This window comes from Neoarius graeffei, chromosome 25, assembly GCF_027579695.1.
Source record: "Neoarius graeffei isolate fNeoGra1 chromosome 25, fNeoGra1.pri, whole genome shotgun sequence".
In the NCBI taxonomy this organism is placed as follows: Eukaryota; Metazoa; Chordata; class Actinopteri; order Siluriformes; family Ariidae; genus Neoarius; species Neoarius graeffei.
The window spans coordinates 14,918,966-14,936,920 of NC_083593.1; the positions used below are offsets into that span (position 1 = coordinate 14,918,966).

The window sequence follows — 17,955 nt, forward strand, 5'->3', positions numbered from 1 at the left end:
TAAGTCAATAGTGAACTAAAGTACTACTTTGTCTATGATGGTGTTCGGGAAAACCATGTTAGTTTAAAGATGGTTCTCAGCAGGAAGTTAAAGACACTCAATGTTAACTTCAACAAAATAGACTTCATGCTAAACTATAACGAATTTCCTGGTTGCACAGTTGTACTTTGTGATTATACTGGACACAATTATAGAAGCAAGTTATTTATAATCATGCGATCTGTTATCAATTTATTAGGGATAACATTAGATCATGTGTTTAAAGTCTTTAATTTTCTGTAAAGCTGCTTTGCAACAATGTCTGTTGTAAAAATTGCTATACAAATAAACTTGACTTAAGAGGCTTTCGAGAAACCCACCCCACCCAGAACAATTTTTGGAAAGTCGCTGACTTAGATGTTTCAACACTTGAATGTATCCTCATTATAACCTGCTCTGAAGTTTTGCACCTACTAGAAGGGAGCGTGTCTGGCTCTGCTTCCATCTCCATGGTTGTGTTGATTAATGAAGTGAGTGATGGCCTGGTTTCACTAGCAGCCTGTGTCATGGTGGTAGGATTAGAAGTATTAAGTGGAGCAGAAGCTTCAGGAGCTTCTACTGGAGACCAAGTTGGATGCAAAGCTTTGATGTGACCAAGCAGCATCTTTCTTAAGAGGTGTTGCTGCTCAGGAGGCAGTGTTTCATCCTTATGTCCAAAGTCATTGTCCTTCTCAAGCACAGGGAGCAGACCTGTGGGGATTTCCACCCCTTTCTGAGGCCTTATTAGATCTTGATCTTGGCTTTCTCTAGGAGTTGCACCCTGGAACACTGCATGAGAGGACAGCGGTGTAGTTTGAACAGCCTCATCTAGAGAGAGAGAGAAAGAGAGAGAGAGAGAGAGAGAGAGAGAGAGAGAGAGAGAGAGAGAGAGAGAGTGGGGGGGAGGGATGGTTGGAGGTGATTAACACATACATGGTAATTTCAAATTTTTGTTGCACCATTTTCTGTTGCACCATGGTTCTCAAGGCACAATAATTATTTGCCTCTGTAATACTGACTTGTCTAATTTCACCATTTCCACAGTGACAGTAATGTCTTGTACAAAAATGGAAATCGGTCTTCTGTGGGAAGCTGTCCCAATACAGTGAGTATGCCACTGAGTTAGACAAAAAATGAATAAGAGGATTTTACCAGGGGTCATCCAAGCCTTCATAGAACTATTTTGGGTCTGCTGAGAACCGCTGTCCAGCCAAGACAGTTATAATGATTCTCTCTCTCTCTCTCTCTCTCTCTCTCTCTCTCGCATTCAGATCTTTCCGGAGCCTCCTCAAAGCACAATAGAGTGTGCTGGAGAAATGACACACTTGTGGGGAGAAATGCACAGACCAAGACACAGAGGGAGAGAAATGCACAAATGGTATTAGCTTCCACTGTTATGCTTGGTAGATTTTGAAGCAAATTCTCTTTTTCTCTTCAATAAAGATGCAAGCAGGTGCAAAATGTAGAGAGAAAGATTTTATTCAAGAAGCTTCATTCAAGTACACCGATGTCCTCTGGGTGCTGGAGACATTCTCCCTGAGTGCAAAAAAACACTCTCACTCATACTCTCTGGCTTCTCATAACAAAAAAAAAACCTCTCTCATCACATTTAAACCATAACAAAGATAAAGATGTTACTGTGGGCACACACACATACCATTTTTCTCCATCAGGCAGAAAATTACGCCAGGCCTGAAATAATAAAGATTTAAGGCTTAACCATTTGTCACTCCCCCCTTCTTGATTAATTAAGTAATTAACAATCAAAACAAAAAAACAAAAGAATGAGTATATTGGTGGTTACATATGATCTGTATACTGTATATCCTCCTGAGAACTAACGCATAGACTTGTGTCCTCTGTAGTTGACATTTGTTTTACGTGCACACCCGCTTATTCTTTCAAGCTATTCACTTGAATCCTGGTGTCTTGGAAAGAGTACATCCTGGGCTTTCCAATGATATATCATGTGACTAGGAGGGTTGCTGGGAAATTCCTAGTAAGGAAATCACAACAAAAGAGACATTGAGAGACACATTTTTTTCTTGGTTCCCAGGAGGTTATGATCAGAATATAAACGTTATATAGGGGAATAAATGAAAATGCAATGACTGTATAATAAACATGCATAATGGATAAATATGAAAACAACAAGCAACTAAAGTTGCTGAGATGAATAGTGAGGCTGAGTTCTACTCACGTGTAGGAATGTTAGGATCTACAAATCAAAATAGTGATCTGCATGAGTGTGAAATTATGTAGTTTGTGAATGAAGTGCCCAAGAGTGGAATGAAGTGGTCATTTGAAGGCAGCCAGAGATGTAGGTCTTCATTATAGCTGTAGCAACTGTGAAAAACGACAGAAGAAGAATGACTGGCATGGCAATTGGAACTATCATGGAAAACCATGGTCCACCCCAAGATGACAGCCATGAATTCAAAGTCTAATCTCCTTCCTTCAGGGACTGAACCTGTCTGTAACTACAGAGGAAATGTTTACCGGGGTGTTTGGAATTAATGTGTAACATTCCTTGCCAATAACTACACAAGCATCCCCCTTTTCTGCTAACATAATATCTAGTGCCATTCAATTTGGAATAGACATTTTATGGACTGCCCAAAATTCTGAGGATATTTGAGTGAAGGCCTGAGCTGTGTCATTAAAAATATATTCCATGGTATGTAAAATGACTAATCTCATTTAGGGCTACAGTCACACCTTACTGTGGAATTAAGGCCGCAAAGAAGCGCTGGGTTGGATTGACTGTGACTTCAGCATTACCAAGCAGGCCACGTCTATTTCTAGAATTTCTGGGGTCTAGGGTATATCTTAAAGCTGGCACTGTATAACCATAATAACATGATCCTGTCCAATTAGTGGGTAATGGGTGGGTGGGGAATGCACGCACCCATGGCCATACCAAGAACCCATGTTTCAGTTTTCTGTACGGATTAAAGATTCATTTCATTTTAAATGTTTGCTTTGATTGCCTAAAATGAACCACATCACAGCCTACAAAAACTCGCCGTCCCACCTGCGGAAGTATATTGAGGTATATAAATGTTTTATTCCAAGAGAAAGCTTGCAATGAAGTTGTCTGTGCTTTTAGAGCTAGTGATAACGTTGCAATAGCTATGCAGTCTGGTTAGTCAAATGACTTTCTATGGATTTGCCCACCAAGTTGCCATCGCCTTGTCCACGGCTAATGTTTATACATAGCTAGTTAACTTGAACACTGTTAGTTAGCATGTAAAAATTAAGTTATGCTAACATGAATAACATTAACTTATCTGAAGTCCTTTCAGAAATATGTTTTAGCATAATCTTGCCAAATAAACAGAATGTAGAAATCTTTCTTTTCTAGAAACGTTAGCTACCCAATATGATTTCGGGTTTGAAAAGAGTTTGCTAGCGTGTCAGGTGGCGCTTCATTGACTAGCTAGCTTAATGTTAAACCACCATGATGGCACAGCATGCATTCATTCTGTAAATCTAGTAGGTTGCTTCAGAGGCATTGGGTATTGTAAACATTGTGGCAATAATACAACAATGCATTGACAGAAAATGTACTTTTAATACTTAAGTATTTTTAAAAGCAAGTACTTCAGTACTGTAACTTAAGTAAAAATTTGACTGGACAACTTTCACTTGTATCGGAGTAACATTTGACCAGTGGAATCTGTACTTTGACTTAAGTAATGAAGTTGGGTACTTTGTCCACCTCTGCCCACTTGTGGGCCAAACACACAACTCCAGCAAACAAACATCCACATTCAACGTGCTGCTGACCCCCAGATTCACACAGAAGCTTCACCAGGAAGCATTCCACGTAAGCTTAAGATTTTTTGCTTTGCATGCAGTTTCACCACCCAGAAAAACAAACATTCTTGCAAACTTTATTCAGCCATATTCCACACTTTGTAGGCTACTTTTGATATGGCCTGAGGCATTAAATGTTCCACAGCAGGAAATAAGGAGGATTGATGGCTTACAGTGTCTTGCAAAAGTATTCATCCCCCTTGGTGTTTGTCCTGTTTTGCTGCATTACAAGCTGGAATTAAAATGGATTTTTGGGGGATTAACACCATTTGATTTACACAACATGCCTACCACTTTAAAGGTGCAAATTGTTGTTTTATTGTGACACAAACAATAATTAAGATGAAAAAACAGACATCTGGAGTGTGCATAGGTATTCACCCCCTTTCATATGAAACCCCTAAATAAGGGCTGGTCCAACCAATTCACTTCATATGTGTCAAAGTGTCACATGATCTGTCACATGATGTCTGATTAAATCAATCTGTTCTGGAAGGACCCTGACTCTGCAACACTACTAAGCAAGCAACATGAAAACCAAGGAGCCTCCAAACAGGTCAGAGACAAAGTTGTGAAGAAGTATAGATCAGGGTTGGGTTATAAAAAATATCCCAAACTTTGAATATCCCAGGGAGCACCATTAAATCCATTATAGCAAAATGGAAAGAATATGGCACCACTACAAACCTGACATGAGAAGGCCACCCACCAAAACTCACAGACCGGGCAAGGAGGGCATTAATCAGAGATGCAAGAAAGACACCAAAGATAACACTGAAGGAGCTGCAAAGATCCACAGCGGAGATGGGAGTATCTGTCCATAGGACCAATTTAAGCCGTACACTCCACAGAGTGGGGCTTTATGGAAGAGTGGCCAGAAAAAAGTCATTGCTTAAGAAAACACGTTTGGAGTTTGTCCAATAGCATGTGGCAGACTCCCCAAACACAAGGAAAAAGATTCTCTGGACAGATGAGACTAAAACTGAACTTTTTTGGCCATCATGGGAAATGCCACGTGTGGCGCAAATCCAACACTCTGAGAACACCATTCCTACAATGAAACATGGTGGTGGCAGCATCATGCTGTGGGGATATTTTTCATCTTCAGGGACAAGAAAGCTGCTCAGAGCTGAAGGAAGGATGGCACTAAATACAGGGAAATTCTGGAGGGAAACCTGTTTGAGCCAGCCAGATGTTTGAGACTGGGATGAAGGTTCACATTCCAGCAGGACAATGACCTTAAAGATACTGCTAAAGCTACACTGGAGTGGTTTAAAGGGAACATTTAAATGTCTTGGAATGGCCTAGTCAAAGCCCAGACCTCAATCCAATTGAGAATCTGTGGCATAACTTGAAGATTGCTGTACACCAACGCACCCCATCTAATTTGAAGGAGTTGGAGCAGTTTTGCCTTGAGGAATGGACAAAAATCCCAGGGGCTAGATGTGCTAAAACTAATAGAGACATACCCCAAAAGACTTGCAGCTGTAACTGCAGCAAAAGGTGGCTCTACAAAGTATTGACTCTGGTGGGGTGAATACCCATGCACACTCCAAATTTCTGTTTTTTCATCTTAATTATTGTTTGTGAATGCTTTTGCAAGACACCATAAATGAGTAGGTGTACAGGTGTTCCTATCAAAATGGATGGTGAGTGTACAGCTCTACAACAGTTTTGATTGTTGTACCTTTATAACTTTTTAATTAATTGAAAATAGATACCTAAGGCATACTCAGGATGTGTTAATTTGCTATTACAATTTCTGTAATACTATTAGTGCCCAACAAGGAAATGCACAAGGGGGGGGGGGGGGGGGGGGGGGGGGGGGGGGCACTTGGATTTTCAAGGCTTATAATTCAAAGAGGTAAATTCAAACAGAATGCATTCAAATTCATTTCGAGTGATTTTTTTTCCATTCTTCAAGCATCATGAATTCAAGTTCATGTTCTGCTAAATCCAAATGAAGTTAATTTTTATCAGCATCTAACTTTTACCATCTAAAAAACTTATAATTAAAAAAAGATTAATTAAGGAGCCTTTTACCTTTCTGTCTCTTTTTCTTTCATACTAAAACAAATCCAAAACACTCATATCAGATGAACCCTCACCCATCTACAGTGATTATGGGAACCATTTCAAGGAATCAAGAGCTACTGTATGTGGTACTGAAGGAAAATCATTTTGGGGTCTTGGATTGTACGTGCTTTCTCTCTCTCTCTCTCTCTCTCTCTCTCTCTCTCAGGGAACCCCAGATATAAAGCACATTCTGTGTTTATTTTAAAGAACAACAGCAGACCATAATTTCAAAGAAGCTACAAAATCTGAGAGCTACTCAGTTATCAAAAGGTAACCATGCTGAGGAAGTGTTAGGAGCTGAAAAACTTTTGGGTTTTGAGTTTAATAATCTTTTAAATTTGTTTGCATCTTTAAAAAAAATAGACAACTCCAACTATGTCACCTACAGTGGTGCTTGAAAGTTTGTGAACCCTTTAGAATTTTCTATATTTCTGCATAAATATGACCTAAAACATCATCAGATTTTCACACAAGTCCTAAAAGTAGATAAAGAGAACCCAGTTAAACAAATGAGACAAAAATATTATACTTGGTCATTTATTTATTATTGAGGGAAATGATCCAATATTACATATCTGTGAGTGGCAAAAGTATGTGAACCTCTAGGATTAGCGGTTAATTTGAAGGTGAAATTAGAGGCAGGTGTTTTCAATCAATGGGATGACAATCAGGTGTGAGTGGGCACCCTGTTTTATTTAAAGAACAGGGATCTATCAAAGTCTGATCTTCACAACACGTTTGTGGAAGTGTATCATGGCACGAACAAAGGAGATTTCTGAGGACCTCAGAAAAAGCGTTGTTGATGCTCTTCAGGCTGGAAAAGGTTACAAAACCATCTCTAAAGAGTTTGGACTCCACCAATCCACAGTCAGACAGATTGTGTACAAATGGAGGAAATTCAAGACCATCATTACCCTCCCCAGGAGTGGTCGACCAACAAAGATCACTCCAAGAGCAAGGCGTGTAATAGTCGGTGAGGTCACAAACGACCCCAGGGTAACTTCTAAGCAACTGAAGGCCTCTCTCACGTTGGCTAATGTTGATGTTCATGAGTCCACCATCAGGAGAACATTGAACAACAATGGTGTGCATGGCAGGGTTGCAAGGAGAAAGCTACTGCTCTCCAAAAAGAACATTGCTGCTCGTCTCCAATTTGCTAAAGATCAGGTAGACAAGCCAGAAGGCTATTGGAAAAATGTTTTGTGGATGGATGAGACCAAAATAGAACTTTTTGGTTTAAATGAGAAGTGTTATGTTTGAAGAAAGGAAAACACTGCATTCCAGAATAAGAACCTTATCCCATCTGTGAAACATGGTGGTGGTAGTATCGTGTTTTGCTGCATCTGGGCCAGGACAGCTTGCCATCATTGATGGAACAATGAATTCTGAATTATACCAGCGAATTCTAAAGGAAAATGTCAGGACATCTGTCCACACTGTAAAACATTTCAGCCTTGTTTAGTTATGTCTGCTTACTTTTTCTCTTTAACTCAATGAGCTCTGAAAAGTGTTTTAATTTGAACTAATCTGTGCAAGTTTTCAAAGTGTAGACTTGAATTACTTAGTTGTCTTGACTAATTGAGACTTTTTCTGAGTCGAAACAAAGATAATCATCAAATTGAGTTAATTTGCATTTTCAAGGCAGCAGGTGAACTTGCATTTCCAAGTTAAACCAATTTGAAATGTTTTACAGTGCATGAACTGAATCTCAAGAGAAGGTGGGTCATGCAGCAAGACAACGACCCTAAGCACACAAGTCGTTCGACCAAAGAATGGTTAAAGAAGAATAAAAGTTAATGTTTTGGAATGGCCAAGTCAAAGTCCTGATTTTAATCCAATCGAAATGTTGTGGAAAGACCTGAAGCGAGCAGTTCATGTGAGGAAACCCACCAACATCCCAGAGTTGAAGCTGTTCTGTATGGAGGAATGGGCTAAAATTCCTCCAAGCCGGTGTGCAGGACTGATCAACAGTTACCGCAAACATTTAGTTGCAGTTATTGCTGCACAAGGGGGTCACACCAGATACTGAAAGCAAAGGTTCACATACTTTTGCCACTCACAGATATGTAATATTGGATCATTTCCCTCAATAATAAATAAATGACCAAGTATAATATTTTTGTCTCATTTGTTTAACTGGGTTCTCTTTATCTACTTTTAGGACTTGTGAGAAAATCTGATGATGTTTTAGGTCATATTTATGCAGAAATATAGAAAATTCTAAAGGGTTCACAAACTTTCAAGCACCACTGTATTACAAAAAATGCATTAAGAGAATGGTACCCTGTTCATGTCTACTGAAAATAAAAACTGTCTTAGGATTTAAACCAGCATTTGTTGTCATCTTGAGTTTGATGTTTGAAGGACTGCAATGATAAAATATTTGGACCATGAACAACAAATCTACACTAGTCACTCTATGATTCACAAATAAAGACAAAGCCAGTGCTTGTTTTTCTCTCTCTCTTCTGAAACAGGACATGCATATGAAAAACAAGGAGAGATCAGGAAGCTGAACAGGAGTGTTGTGATGAGAGGAGAAGGACAAATTATAGCTGAGCGAGTTTTACAGAGTTCAGAACAGACAGGTTGTCACTAGAGCCAGGGACTGCTGATAAAAGCACTGTGACAGCTCAGTAGAAATACTGAATTCAGCTTACATTAGTACAACTGCACGGATGTACTGACATGTCCACTCACAAATTTGCTTCAAAGTTGTTCAGCAAATGAATCAACTAGGGCTACTTGGTCTGCAAGTGAATTTCACTTCATGTCACTGGATCCAAAATAGCAAGTGTGGAAATGCCACCAAATATGATAAAAATGTGAAATCACAATTATGGGATAAACCAGTGACCCTGGCCCTTTTGTAATCACACAACCTGCATGTTAGGGTTTTGCTGGGATTCGAACCTGGTTCGTTGGTGTGATAATCCAGCAAACCCCCACTAGGCCACCAGGGGGATGACTCAAATGCAGAGGCGTGAGGCGGAAGTAGAAAAAGAATCAAAAGGTTTATTTAAACTATATACACTATATACAGGGCAAAACAAAAGACAAAAAAAAAACCAAAGAGTAAAATCCAAAAGAAAAGCAAAGTGCAAAAATACAAAAGCTAAGAAGATCAAAAAACACAGTACAAAGGAAACTGGAGATAAACATAACAGCACAAAGACTCCGTGACAAGAGGACTGAACTCAGGGGGTATAAATAGACAAACTAATTAAGGACACAGGTGAAGATAATTAGGCAATTAACACAAACACAAAACACAGGAACAGTGGCGGCCTCTAGAGGCCAAAATAAACACGACATGAAAAGGAAATAACAGCGGCCTCTAGAGGCCAAAACAGTCCTAGTCCTAACAGGACCCCCCCCTCTAGGAGCGTCTCCTGACGTTCCCAGGGCGATCCGGATGGGCCGAATGGAAGTCCCGACATAGTTCTTTATCAAGGACATCCCGAGCAGGAACCCAGCAGCGCTCCTCAGGACCATAGCCCTCCCAGTCCACCAGATATTGCAACCCGCCGCGGACCCGGCGGGAGTCAAGCAGGCGATTCACAGTGAACACAGTCTGCCCCTGGAAGATGCGGGGGGGTGGGGGGTTCCTAGGGGCAGGGGCATACGTAGATGTCAGTACGGGCCGTAACAGGGAAACATGGAAAGTGGGGTTGATCCTCAGAGTCCGGGGCAACTGGAGCCGGTAGGAGACAGGGTTCACCCTGCGCACCACCTTGAAGGGGCCAATGTAGCGAGGAGCAAGCTTGCGGTTCTCCACCCGCAGTGGAAGGTCCTTAGTGGACAGCCAAACACGCTGCCCAGGGCGGAAAGCGTGTGCAGGTCTTCTATGGCGGTTGGCCTGAGTCTGGTTGGTTCTGGAGGTCTGTATGAGGGTCTTCCTGACCTTGCTCCAGGTCTTGCGACACCGTCTCACATATTGGTTGACCGAGGGCACCCCCGCGTCCTCCTCCTGGTCCGGGAACAGAGGTGGCTGGAACCCGAATTGGCACTGGAATGGCGACAGCTTGGTGGCCGATGACTGCAGGGTGTTGTGGGCGTACTCCGCCCATGGCAGCCAGGTGCTCCACGATGTCGGGTTATCCATAGCCAGGCCTCGCAGGGTGGTTTCCAGGTCCTGGTTGAGCCTCTCCGTCTGACCATTGGACTGTGGGTGAAACCCAGAGGAGAGGCTGGCAGTGGCTCCAATGACCTTGCAGAACCCGTGCCACACTCGGGAGGAGAACTGGGGCCCTCGGTCTGAGACGATGTCCTGTGGAAGACCAAAGACTCGGAAGACATGATTAAACAAAAGTTTTGCAGTTTCAAGAGCAGAGGGGAGTTTGCACAGTGGTATGAAGCGGCAGGCCTTGGAGAATCTGTCAACTAAGACCAAAATGACCGTGTTACCTTGTGACTCAGGGAGACCCGTGATAAAGTCGACTGCCACGTGGGACCAGGGACGCCGGGGAATGGTCAGAGGATGCAGGAGACCCTGGGGACGCTGTCGTGGGTTCTTGGTTCTGGTGCAAACCTCACAGGACAGGACAAATGACCTTACTTCCTTCTCCATGTTAGGCCACCAGAAGCGTCTTTTCAGGAAGTCCAGGGTCCTCCGAGCTCCCGGGTGGGCGGTGAGAGGGGAAGAGTGACCCCACTGGAGAACCTTGGCCCGGGCTTGATGTGGGACGTACAAGAGGCCTGGTGGCCCCGTCCCAGGACCGGGGTCCTGGCGTTGGGCTCGTCGGACAGCCTCCTCAATACCCCAGCGGACAGGAGCCACAATCCGGGACACAGGGATAATAGGCCCGACTTCATTCTCCCTGTTAGTGGCAGAGAACAGTCTGGACAGTGCGTCAGGCTTGGTGTTCTTGGAGCCGGGGCGGTATGAGAGGGTGAAGTCAAACCGACTGAAAAACAGGGCCCACCTAGCCTGTCGAGGGTTCAGTCTCTTGGCTTGCTGGAGGTACTCCAGGTTCTTGTGGTCAGTCCAAACCAGGAATGGATGTTGTGCTCCCTCCAGCCAGTGCCTCCACTCCTCAAGGGCCAGTTTGACCGCTAGCAGTTCTCGATCCCCCACATCGTACCGGGACTCAGCAGGACTCAGGCGGTGGGAGAAGTAAGCGCAGGGGTGCAGCTTTCCTTCCGAACGTTGAGAGAGCACCGCGCCGACACCACTGTCCGAGGCGTCCACTTCCACGATGAATGGTTGGGAGGTGTCCGGGAGAACCAGAATGGGTGCCGTGCAGAAGCGGTCCTTGAGGTCTTTGAACGCCTTTTCTGCCTGAGGAGACCAGCCATAAGATCCACCTGTCCCTTTGGTGAGGTCTGACATGGGTGCTGCCACAGAACTGAAGTTCCTGATGAACTTGCGGTAGAAGTTAGCGAATCCTAAGAACCGCTGAACCTCCTTAACGGACTTGGGAGTAGGCCAGTCCCGGACGGCCAGGGTCTTGGCAGGGTCCATTTGGAGTTGGCCTGTCCGTACAATAAATCCCAGAAAGGAGACCTCGGGAACATGAAATTCGCATTTCTGGGCCTTGGCGAACAGATTGTTCTGTAGCAGCCTCTGGAGAACCTGGCGGACATGGTGGCGGTGCTCCTGCACGGTCTTGGAAAAGATAAGGATGTCGTCGAGGTAGACAAAAACGTATAGGTTAATCATGTCCCTTAAGACGTCGTTGATTAGGGCCTGAAAAACAGCTGGTGCGTTGGTGAGTCCGAAGGGCATCACCTGGTATTCGTAGTGCCCAGACGGGGTGTTAAAGGCAGTCTTCCACTCGTCTCCCTGTCGGATACGGATGAGGTGGTATGCGTTCCGTAGGTCCAACTTGGTGAAGACGGTGGCGCCTTGGAGCAGGTCGAAAGCTGTGGACATCAGCGGAAGGGGATATCGGTTGCGCACAGTGATCTTATTCAGGCCCCTGTAATCAATACATGGTCGGAGCCCCCCATCCTTCTTGCCGACAAAGAAGAAGCCGGCTCCAGCAGGTGAAGTGGAGGGTCGAATAAACCCAGAGACCAGGGCATCTTTGAGGTATTCCTCCATGGCCTTGCGTTCTGGCTGAGAGAGTGAAAACAGTCTGCCACGAGGAGGGGTAGTCCCAGGGAGCAAGTCGATGGCACAGTCGTAGGCCCGGTGCGGAGGAAGAACGGCGGCCCTGCTCTTGCTGAATACCTCCTTGAGATCCCAGTACTCTGTGGGAACTTGAGATAACTCGGTGAGATCAGGGGGCTCGGCAGGAGACACAGGAGAGCTAGAGAGCAGACAAGAGGCATGGCATGCAGGGCCCCATTCCACAACCTGGCTTGTTACCCAGTCTATGCGAGGGTTGTGGCGAGTAAGCCAAGGAAGGCCTAGAATAACTGGGAACTCAGGTGAAGGAATCAGGTGCAGGGATATTTCTTCCTTGTGACCTTGAGACTGGAGGAAGACTGGAGAAGTAACTTGGGTGACTCTTCCATCACCTAACGCTTGGCCATCGAGGGCAGACACAGACAGTGGGACTTCAAGAGGTGCAGTCGGAATATTGATGCTTTGGGCGAAGTGAATATCCATAAAGTTCCCAGCCGCCCCTGAGTCTATCAAAGCTTGACAAGAGTGGACAGACTCACCCCAGGAGATGGAGACCGGGATGTAGATTCCTTGGCCAGGGAGTCCGGGAGAGAGGGTAGGCCCCGTCACAACCCTCCCTCGGCTGGACGGGGCGGTCCTTTTCCCAAGAGTTCGGGACATGATGCTCGGAAGTGACCAGGCTTGCCACAGTAGATGCAGCACTTGTCCCTCCTTCTGCGCTCCCTCTCAGATGCGGAGAGGCGAGTACGACCCACTTGCATGGGTTCTGGACAGTCACTGAAGGAGGTAGACGGTCTCCAGGTAGAGGTAGGGAGGCTGGGGGGGCTCAAGGCTTGGTGGCGTTCTCTCATCCTGTTGTCCAGACGAATAGCATGTGAGATGAGGGTTTCGAGGTCACTTGGGCATCCAATAGAGGCCAGACCGTCCTTGATGGGGTCAGACAGACCATGGTGGAAGGCTGACACCAGGGCAGTCTCGTTCCATCCACTTACTGCTGCGAGTGTTCGGAACGAGATGGCGTAATCTGCGACGCTTCCTCCTTGCCGGATGGACATGAGCTTTCGGGCTGCGTCGGTACTGATGTCTGCCTGATCGAAGACCCGAAGCATCTCTTCAGAAAACAGCTGGAAATCAAAGCACTCAGGTCCCTGTCTTTGCCAGATAGCAGTAGCCCAGGCTCGCGCCTTACCAGCTAATAAGGTGATCACAAAGGCAATCTTGCGGCGATCCGTAGTGTAGGTGGTAGGCTGAAGCTCAAAGGTGAGTTGACACTGGGTAAGGAACTCTCGGCACTCACTGTGCTTGCCGTCATACCTCTGTGGTGCAGGAAGGCTGGGTTCGCGAGGTGAAGAAGGCAGCATTGCAGGAGGCACTGGAGCAGGAGTGGGAGCTGGATCAGGAGCAGGAACTGGATCAGGAGCAGGAGATGCAGGCAGAGATGTCAGCTGTGCCAGGGTTTTCCCAATTTGCTGAAGCAGTTCCTCGTGGCGAGCGAGGGCCTCACGTTGGCTGGTGAGCGTACGTCCATGAGCGTCCATGGTCGCTCCGAAGCGTGTCAAAGCTGCCATAATTCCCTGAAGGTTGGCCGGGTAGACAGTTGAAGCAGCCTCTGCTGAGTCGGTCATGACGGAGTCTTTCTGTTAGGGTTTTGCTGGGATTCGAACCTGGTTCGTTGGTGTGATAATCCAGCAAACCCCCACTAGGCCACCAGGGGGATGACTCAAATGCAGAGGCGTGAGGCGGAAGTAGAAAAAGAATCAAAAGGTTTATTTAAACTATATACACTATATACAGGGCAAAACAAAAGACAAAAAAAAAACCAAAGAGTAAAATCCAAAAGAAAAGCAAAGTGCAAAAATACAAAAGCTAAGAAGATCAAAAAACACAGTACAAAGGAAACTGGAGATAAACATAACAGCACAAAGACTCCGTGACAAGAGGACTGAACTCAGGGGGTATAAATAGACAAACTAATTAAGGACACAGGTGAAGATAATTAGGCAATTAACACAAACACAAAACACAGGAACAGTGGCGGCCTCTAGAGGCCAAAATAAACACGACATGAAAAGGAAATAACAGCGGCCTCTAGAGGCCAAAACAGTCCTAGTCCTAACACTGCAGGTATTACCTCACATATCATGGATTTTTATTCTTTTACCAATTGTTCCATGCCAGTCTATGCCATTCACTGATAATGTGTTGAATATATCCTGTCACTTGACTAGTCTAGTTTCACAGGCCAGGACTAATGGTGAAGCCAGTGATCTACTACTTTCTATACTTTCTATGTATATATTCTTTTATATGATAAGCGGCAAAGTTTGTTTGTTTTGAACTAACGTCACCATTTCTCGACGGATTTTCACCAAATTTGGCAAGTAGGTCCGGGGATGACCCAGAATTTTGCAGATATAAGCAAAATTCATGTACGGGCCCCAGAGAGGTCCCTAGGGGGCACAACAACTGGACCACTGTTTCTCAAAATCCAGTGAATGCGGATATAATTGGAAGCAACCTGATGCGCACTGTATGCCTCTACTAATAAAGCCAGAACTGAACCCTTCTTTTTCTCACTCAAAACTTGTCTTTTAACTCTTTTGGCATGATGAATAAATATTTTTGTATTCCCATTAAATTGAAGGTACTCCTAGCACTGTTTTTGCCATCCAAACTGGTCCTATTGCAAGAGGATAGTGATGACCACAGCAGTGGTTTTTATACTTTTCCTCGTGAAATAAGATTTGGCTCAGGTGATCACCTAATCAGTACCTCATTAAGTTAAATGAAGTGTGCTTTTGTTGGAATTCCAACACAGACACTGGAATGAAACTGCTGCCATACATAGAAATGCTGATTTAAGAAAAAAATGTAAGTGGTCTCTTATTTTTTTCCAGAGCTGTAGGCTAATACACGGTGGTGTGAAGATATGAAATTTATCTGAGTGTTGAACATATTTCAGGAGTGAGTGCAGCGAACAAGTGAAATATTTCTCAACATGAGAAAATAAACTTCATATCTTCAAACCAATGTGTATAATTCTTTTTATTTTATAGACACATTCACAAACAAAAACTATGCGAGTTAATCAAAACAATTCATCAATATCCTCACTAGTGAGGATATTGGAAAATGTTACTCAATGTCACGGATGTAGTTCATATGAAAAATATGAGTAGCATATTTCCCAGTAAAACACTCGTGTCTGTATAATAACACACACACACACAGATCAGCCATAACATTATAACCACTGAGAGGTGAAGTGAATAGCATTAATTATCTCATTACATTGGCACCTGTCAAGGGGTGGGATATATGAGGCAGCAAGAGAACAGTCAATTATTGAAGTTGATGTGTTGGAAACATGCAAAATAGGCAAATGTACAGATCTGAGCAAATTTGACAAGGGCCAAATTGTGATGGCTAGATGACTGGGTCTCAGCATCTCCAAAATGGTACATCTCGTGGGGTGTTCCCTGTATGCAGTGGTGAGTATCTACCAAAATTGGTCCATGTAAGGACAACCGGTGAACCGGCGACAGAACCAACTGTAGCACAAACTGCTGAACAAAGTTAATGTTGACATCTGTCTGTTTTAGCTAACATTAACTTTTTCAGCAGTTTGTGCTACACTAGCTCTTCTGTGGGATTGGACCATATGGGCTAGTCTTCGTGCCCCATACAAATCAAAGAGCCTTCAACACCCATGACCCTGTTGGCCGGTTCATTGGTTGCCCTTTCTTGGACCACTTTTGGTAGGTACTAACCACTGCATAGCAGGAACACCCCACAAAATGTGCCATTTTGGAGATGCTCAGACCCAGTCAAGGTCAAGGTCTTTCTGTCATTTCAACCATATACAGCTGGTACAGTACATAGTTAAAACTAAGCTACGTTTCTCCAGGACCATGGTGCTACATTAAACATCACATGACTACACTCGTTGCATTCTTGCAACACTGCAGAAAGTAAATGACACAATAGACAAACAATAAATGACACAAACAGTATAAAGTGCAGGCACAAGCAACATAAGGTGCAGAGTTGAGTGTGCATATTGAGGTAGTATATGAAAGGGAATAAATAAATATAAACCTTGTGTGCAAGAGACATTGTAAACATTGTAAGGCAATAGTGCATTATTGTCCATTGTGCAAAAGATTGCAGTGTGAGTGGTGTGTTCAACAGTCCGTGAGAATCAGTCCAGTCCCTCAGAGCTGAGCAGTCATCTAGCCATCACAATTTAGCCCTTGTCAAAGTCTCTCAGATCCTTACACTTGCCCATTTTTCCTGCTTCCAACACATCAACGTCAAGAACTGACTGTTCTCTTGCTGCCTAATGTATCCCACCCCTTGACAGGTCCCATTGTGATGATATAATGAATATTATTCACTTCACCTGTCAGTGGTCATAATGTTATGGCTAGGATTGTGGAGAAAAGTCCAAAGCTGACTAGTGTCTAGGGTATTTAAATAACACTTCAATGTCTTCTAGGAAGACATGGGTGTATATGGAAGATGCAAGAAAACACGCGTGTCTATCAGTAGACACAAGACGTCTTCCAGGCATTGCTAAATACCCTAGACATGTCTTCCAAGTGCTACATTTAGGGGTATTTAAATAATACATGTCTATGCGGAGTTTACATGTTCTCCCTGTGTCTGCGTGGGTTTCCTCTGGGTGCTCTGGTTTCCTCCACAGTCCAAAGACATGCAGGTTAGGCTAATTGGTGGCTCTAAATTGACCGTAGGCGTGAATGTGAATGTGAGTGTGAATGGTTGTTTGTCTCTGTGTCAGCCCTGTGATGACCTGGTGACTTGTCCAGGGTGTACCCCGCCTCTCACGCATAGTCAGCTGGGATAGGATCCAGCTTGCCTGTGACCCTGTACAGGATAATGGATGGATGGATGTCTAAGCCCTTTTTATTTACAGTGTGGGGACAAAGTTGACTTGTGGGACAGAGACACCTTCAGATTGACACAACATTCATTGATGAAGTGATGCTGAACTGCGCACTGAACATGCGCAAAAGGTTCGGCTACAGGTCAGAGCATTTTGTAAGGATTTTCCACTAGGAGACCAACTGGTCTGGGCAATACAATCACGGGCCCCAGAGTCCATGTGGCTGCACCGCTGCGGCATGTTCTGTGATGCAAAATGGTTCACCAATCACCATACAGACAGACACACTGCAGTGACTACACATCTATCAAGAGCAATTACCAAGCACAAACGTTATGTCAAAGACACTCAAAGTTACACAGTAATGACATCGGATTCTGACATCAGCCATCTCAGTAACCAAAATTTAGTTTTGTTTTTCTTAACCAACATGATCTTGTGTGTATATCTTATAACATAGATCTTCGTTTTCCTTGTTAAATGTATATTTACATGGTACTTGGTTAATTAATTGCAACTGATTGAACCAAATGATAAGACATAACTTGATTTAAAATTTGGTCTCCCAGTGAAGCTAGTTTGGCATTGACTAGGAGACCAAATCTGGCCACTGGGAGACCATTTGGTCCAAAGCTGACTAGTGTCTAGGGTATTTAAATAACACTTCAATGTCTTCTAGGAAGACATGGGTGTATATGGAAGATGCAAGAAAACATGTGTGTCTATCAGTAGACACAAGACGTCTTCCAGGCATTGCTAAATACCCTAGACATGTCTTCCAAGTGTTACATTCAGGGGTATTTAAATAAGACATGTCTAAGCCTGGGCAGCACGGTGGTGTAGTGGTTAGCACTGTTGCCTCACAGCAAGAAGGTCCTGGGTTCGAGTCCAGCGGCTGACGAGGGCCTTTCTATGCAGAGTTTACATGTTCTCCCCGTGTCTGCGTGGGTTTCCTCTGGGTGCTCTGGTTTCCTCCGCAGTTCAAAGACAAATTGGCTTTAAATTGACCGTAGGCGTGAATGTGAGTGTGAATGGTTGTTTGTCTCAAAATGTGTCAGACCTG

The 17,955-nt window shown here is 44.2% G+C and overlaps 1 protein-coding gene across 3 annotated transcripts in view; it reads right to left on the bottom strand.

Annotated features, from left to right (window-relative positions):
- LOC132873180 (seizure 6-like protein) overlaps nucleotides 1-17,955 on the bottom strand; it is an 81,817-nt gene that overhangs the window by 62,710 nt on the left and 1,152 nt on the right. Inside the window, exons 2-5 of one of the 3 annotated variants that reach the window (XM_060908489.1) lie at nucleotides 2,219-2,364; nucleotides 1,823-2,014; nucleotides 1,676-1,710; nucleotides 454-846 (exon numbers count right to left, since the gene is read on the bottom strand). In XM_060908489.1, the coding sequence (XP_060764472.1) occupies nucleotides 454-846; nucleotides 1,676-1,710; nucleotides 1,823-1,890 (496 nt within the window). In that variant the 5' untranslated portion in view covers nucleotides 1,891-2,014; nucleotides 2,219-2,364. Of the gene's footprint in view, nucleotides 1-453; nucleotides 847-1,170; nucleotides 1,343-1,675; nucleotides 1,711-1,822; nucleotides 2,015-2,218; nucleotides 2,365-17,955 lie in introns of those variants that run through there. The other 2 variants (XM_060908491.1, XM_060908490.1) reach the window with 2 other exon arrangements.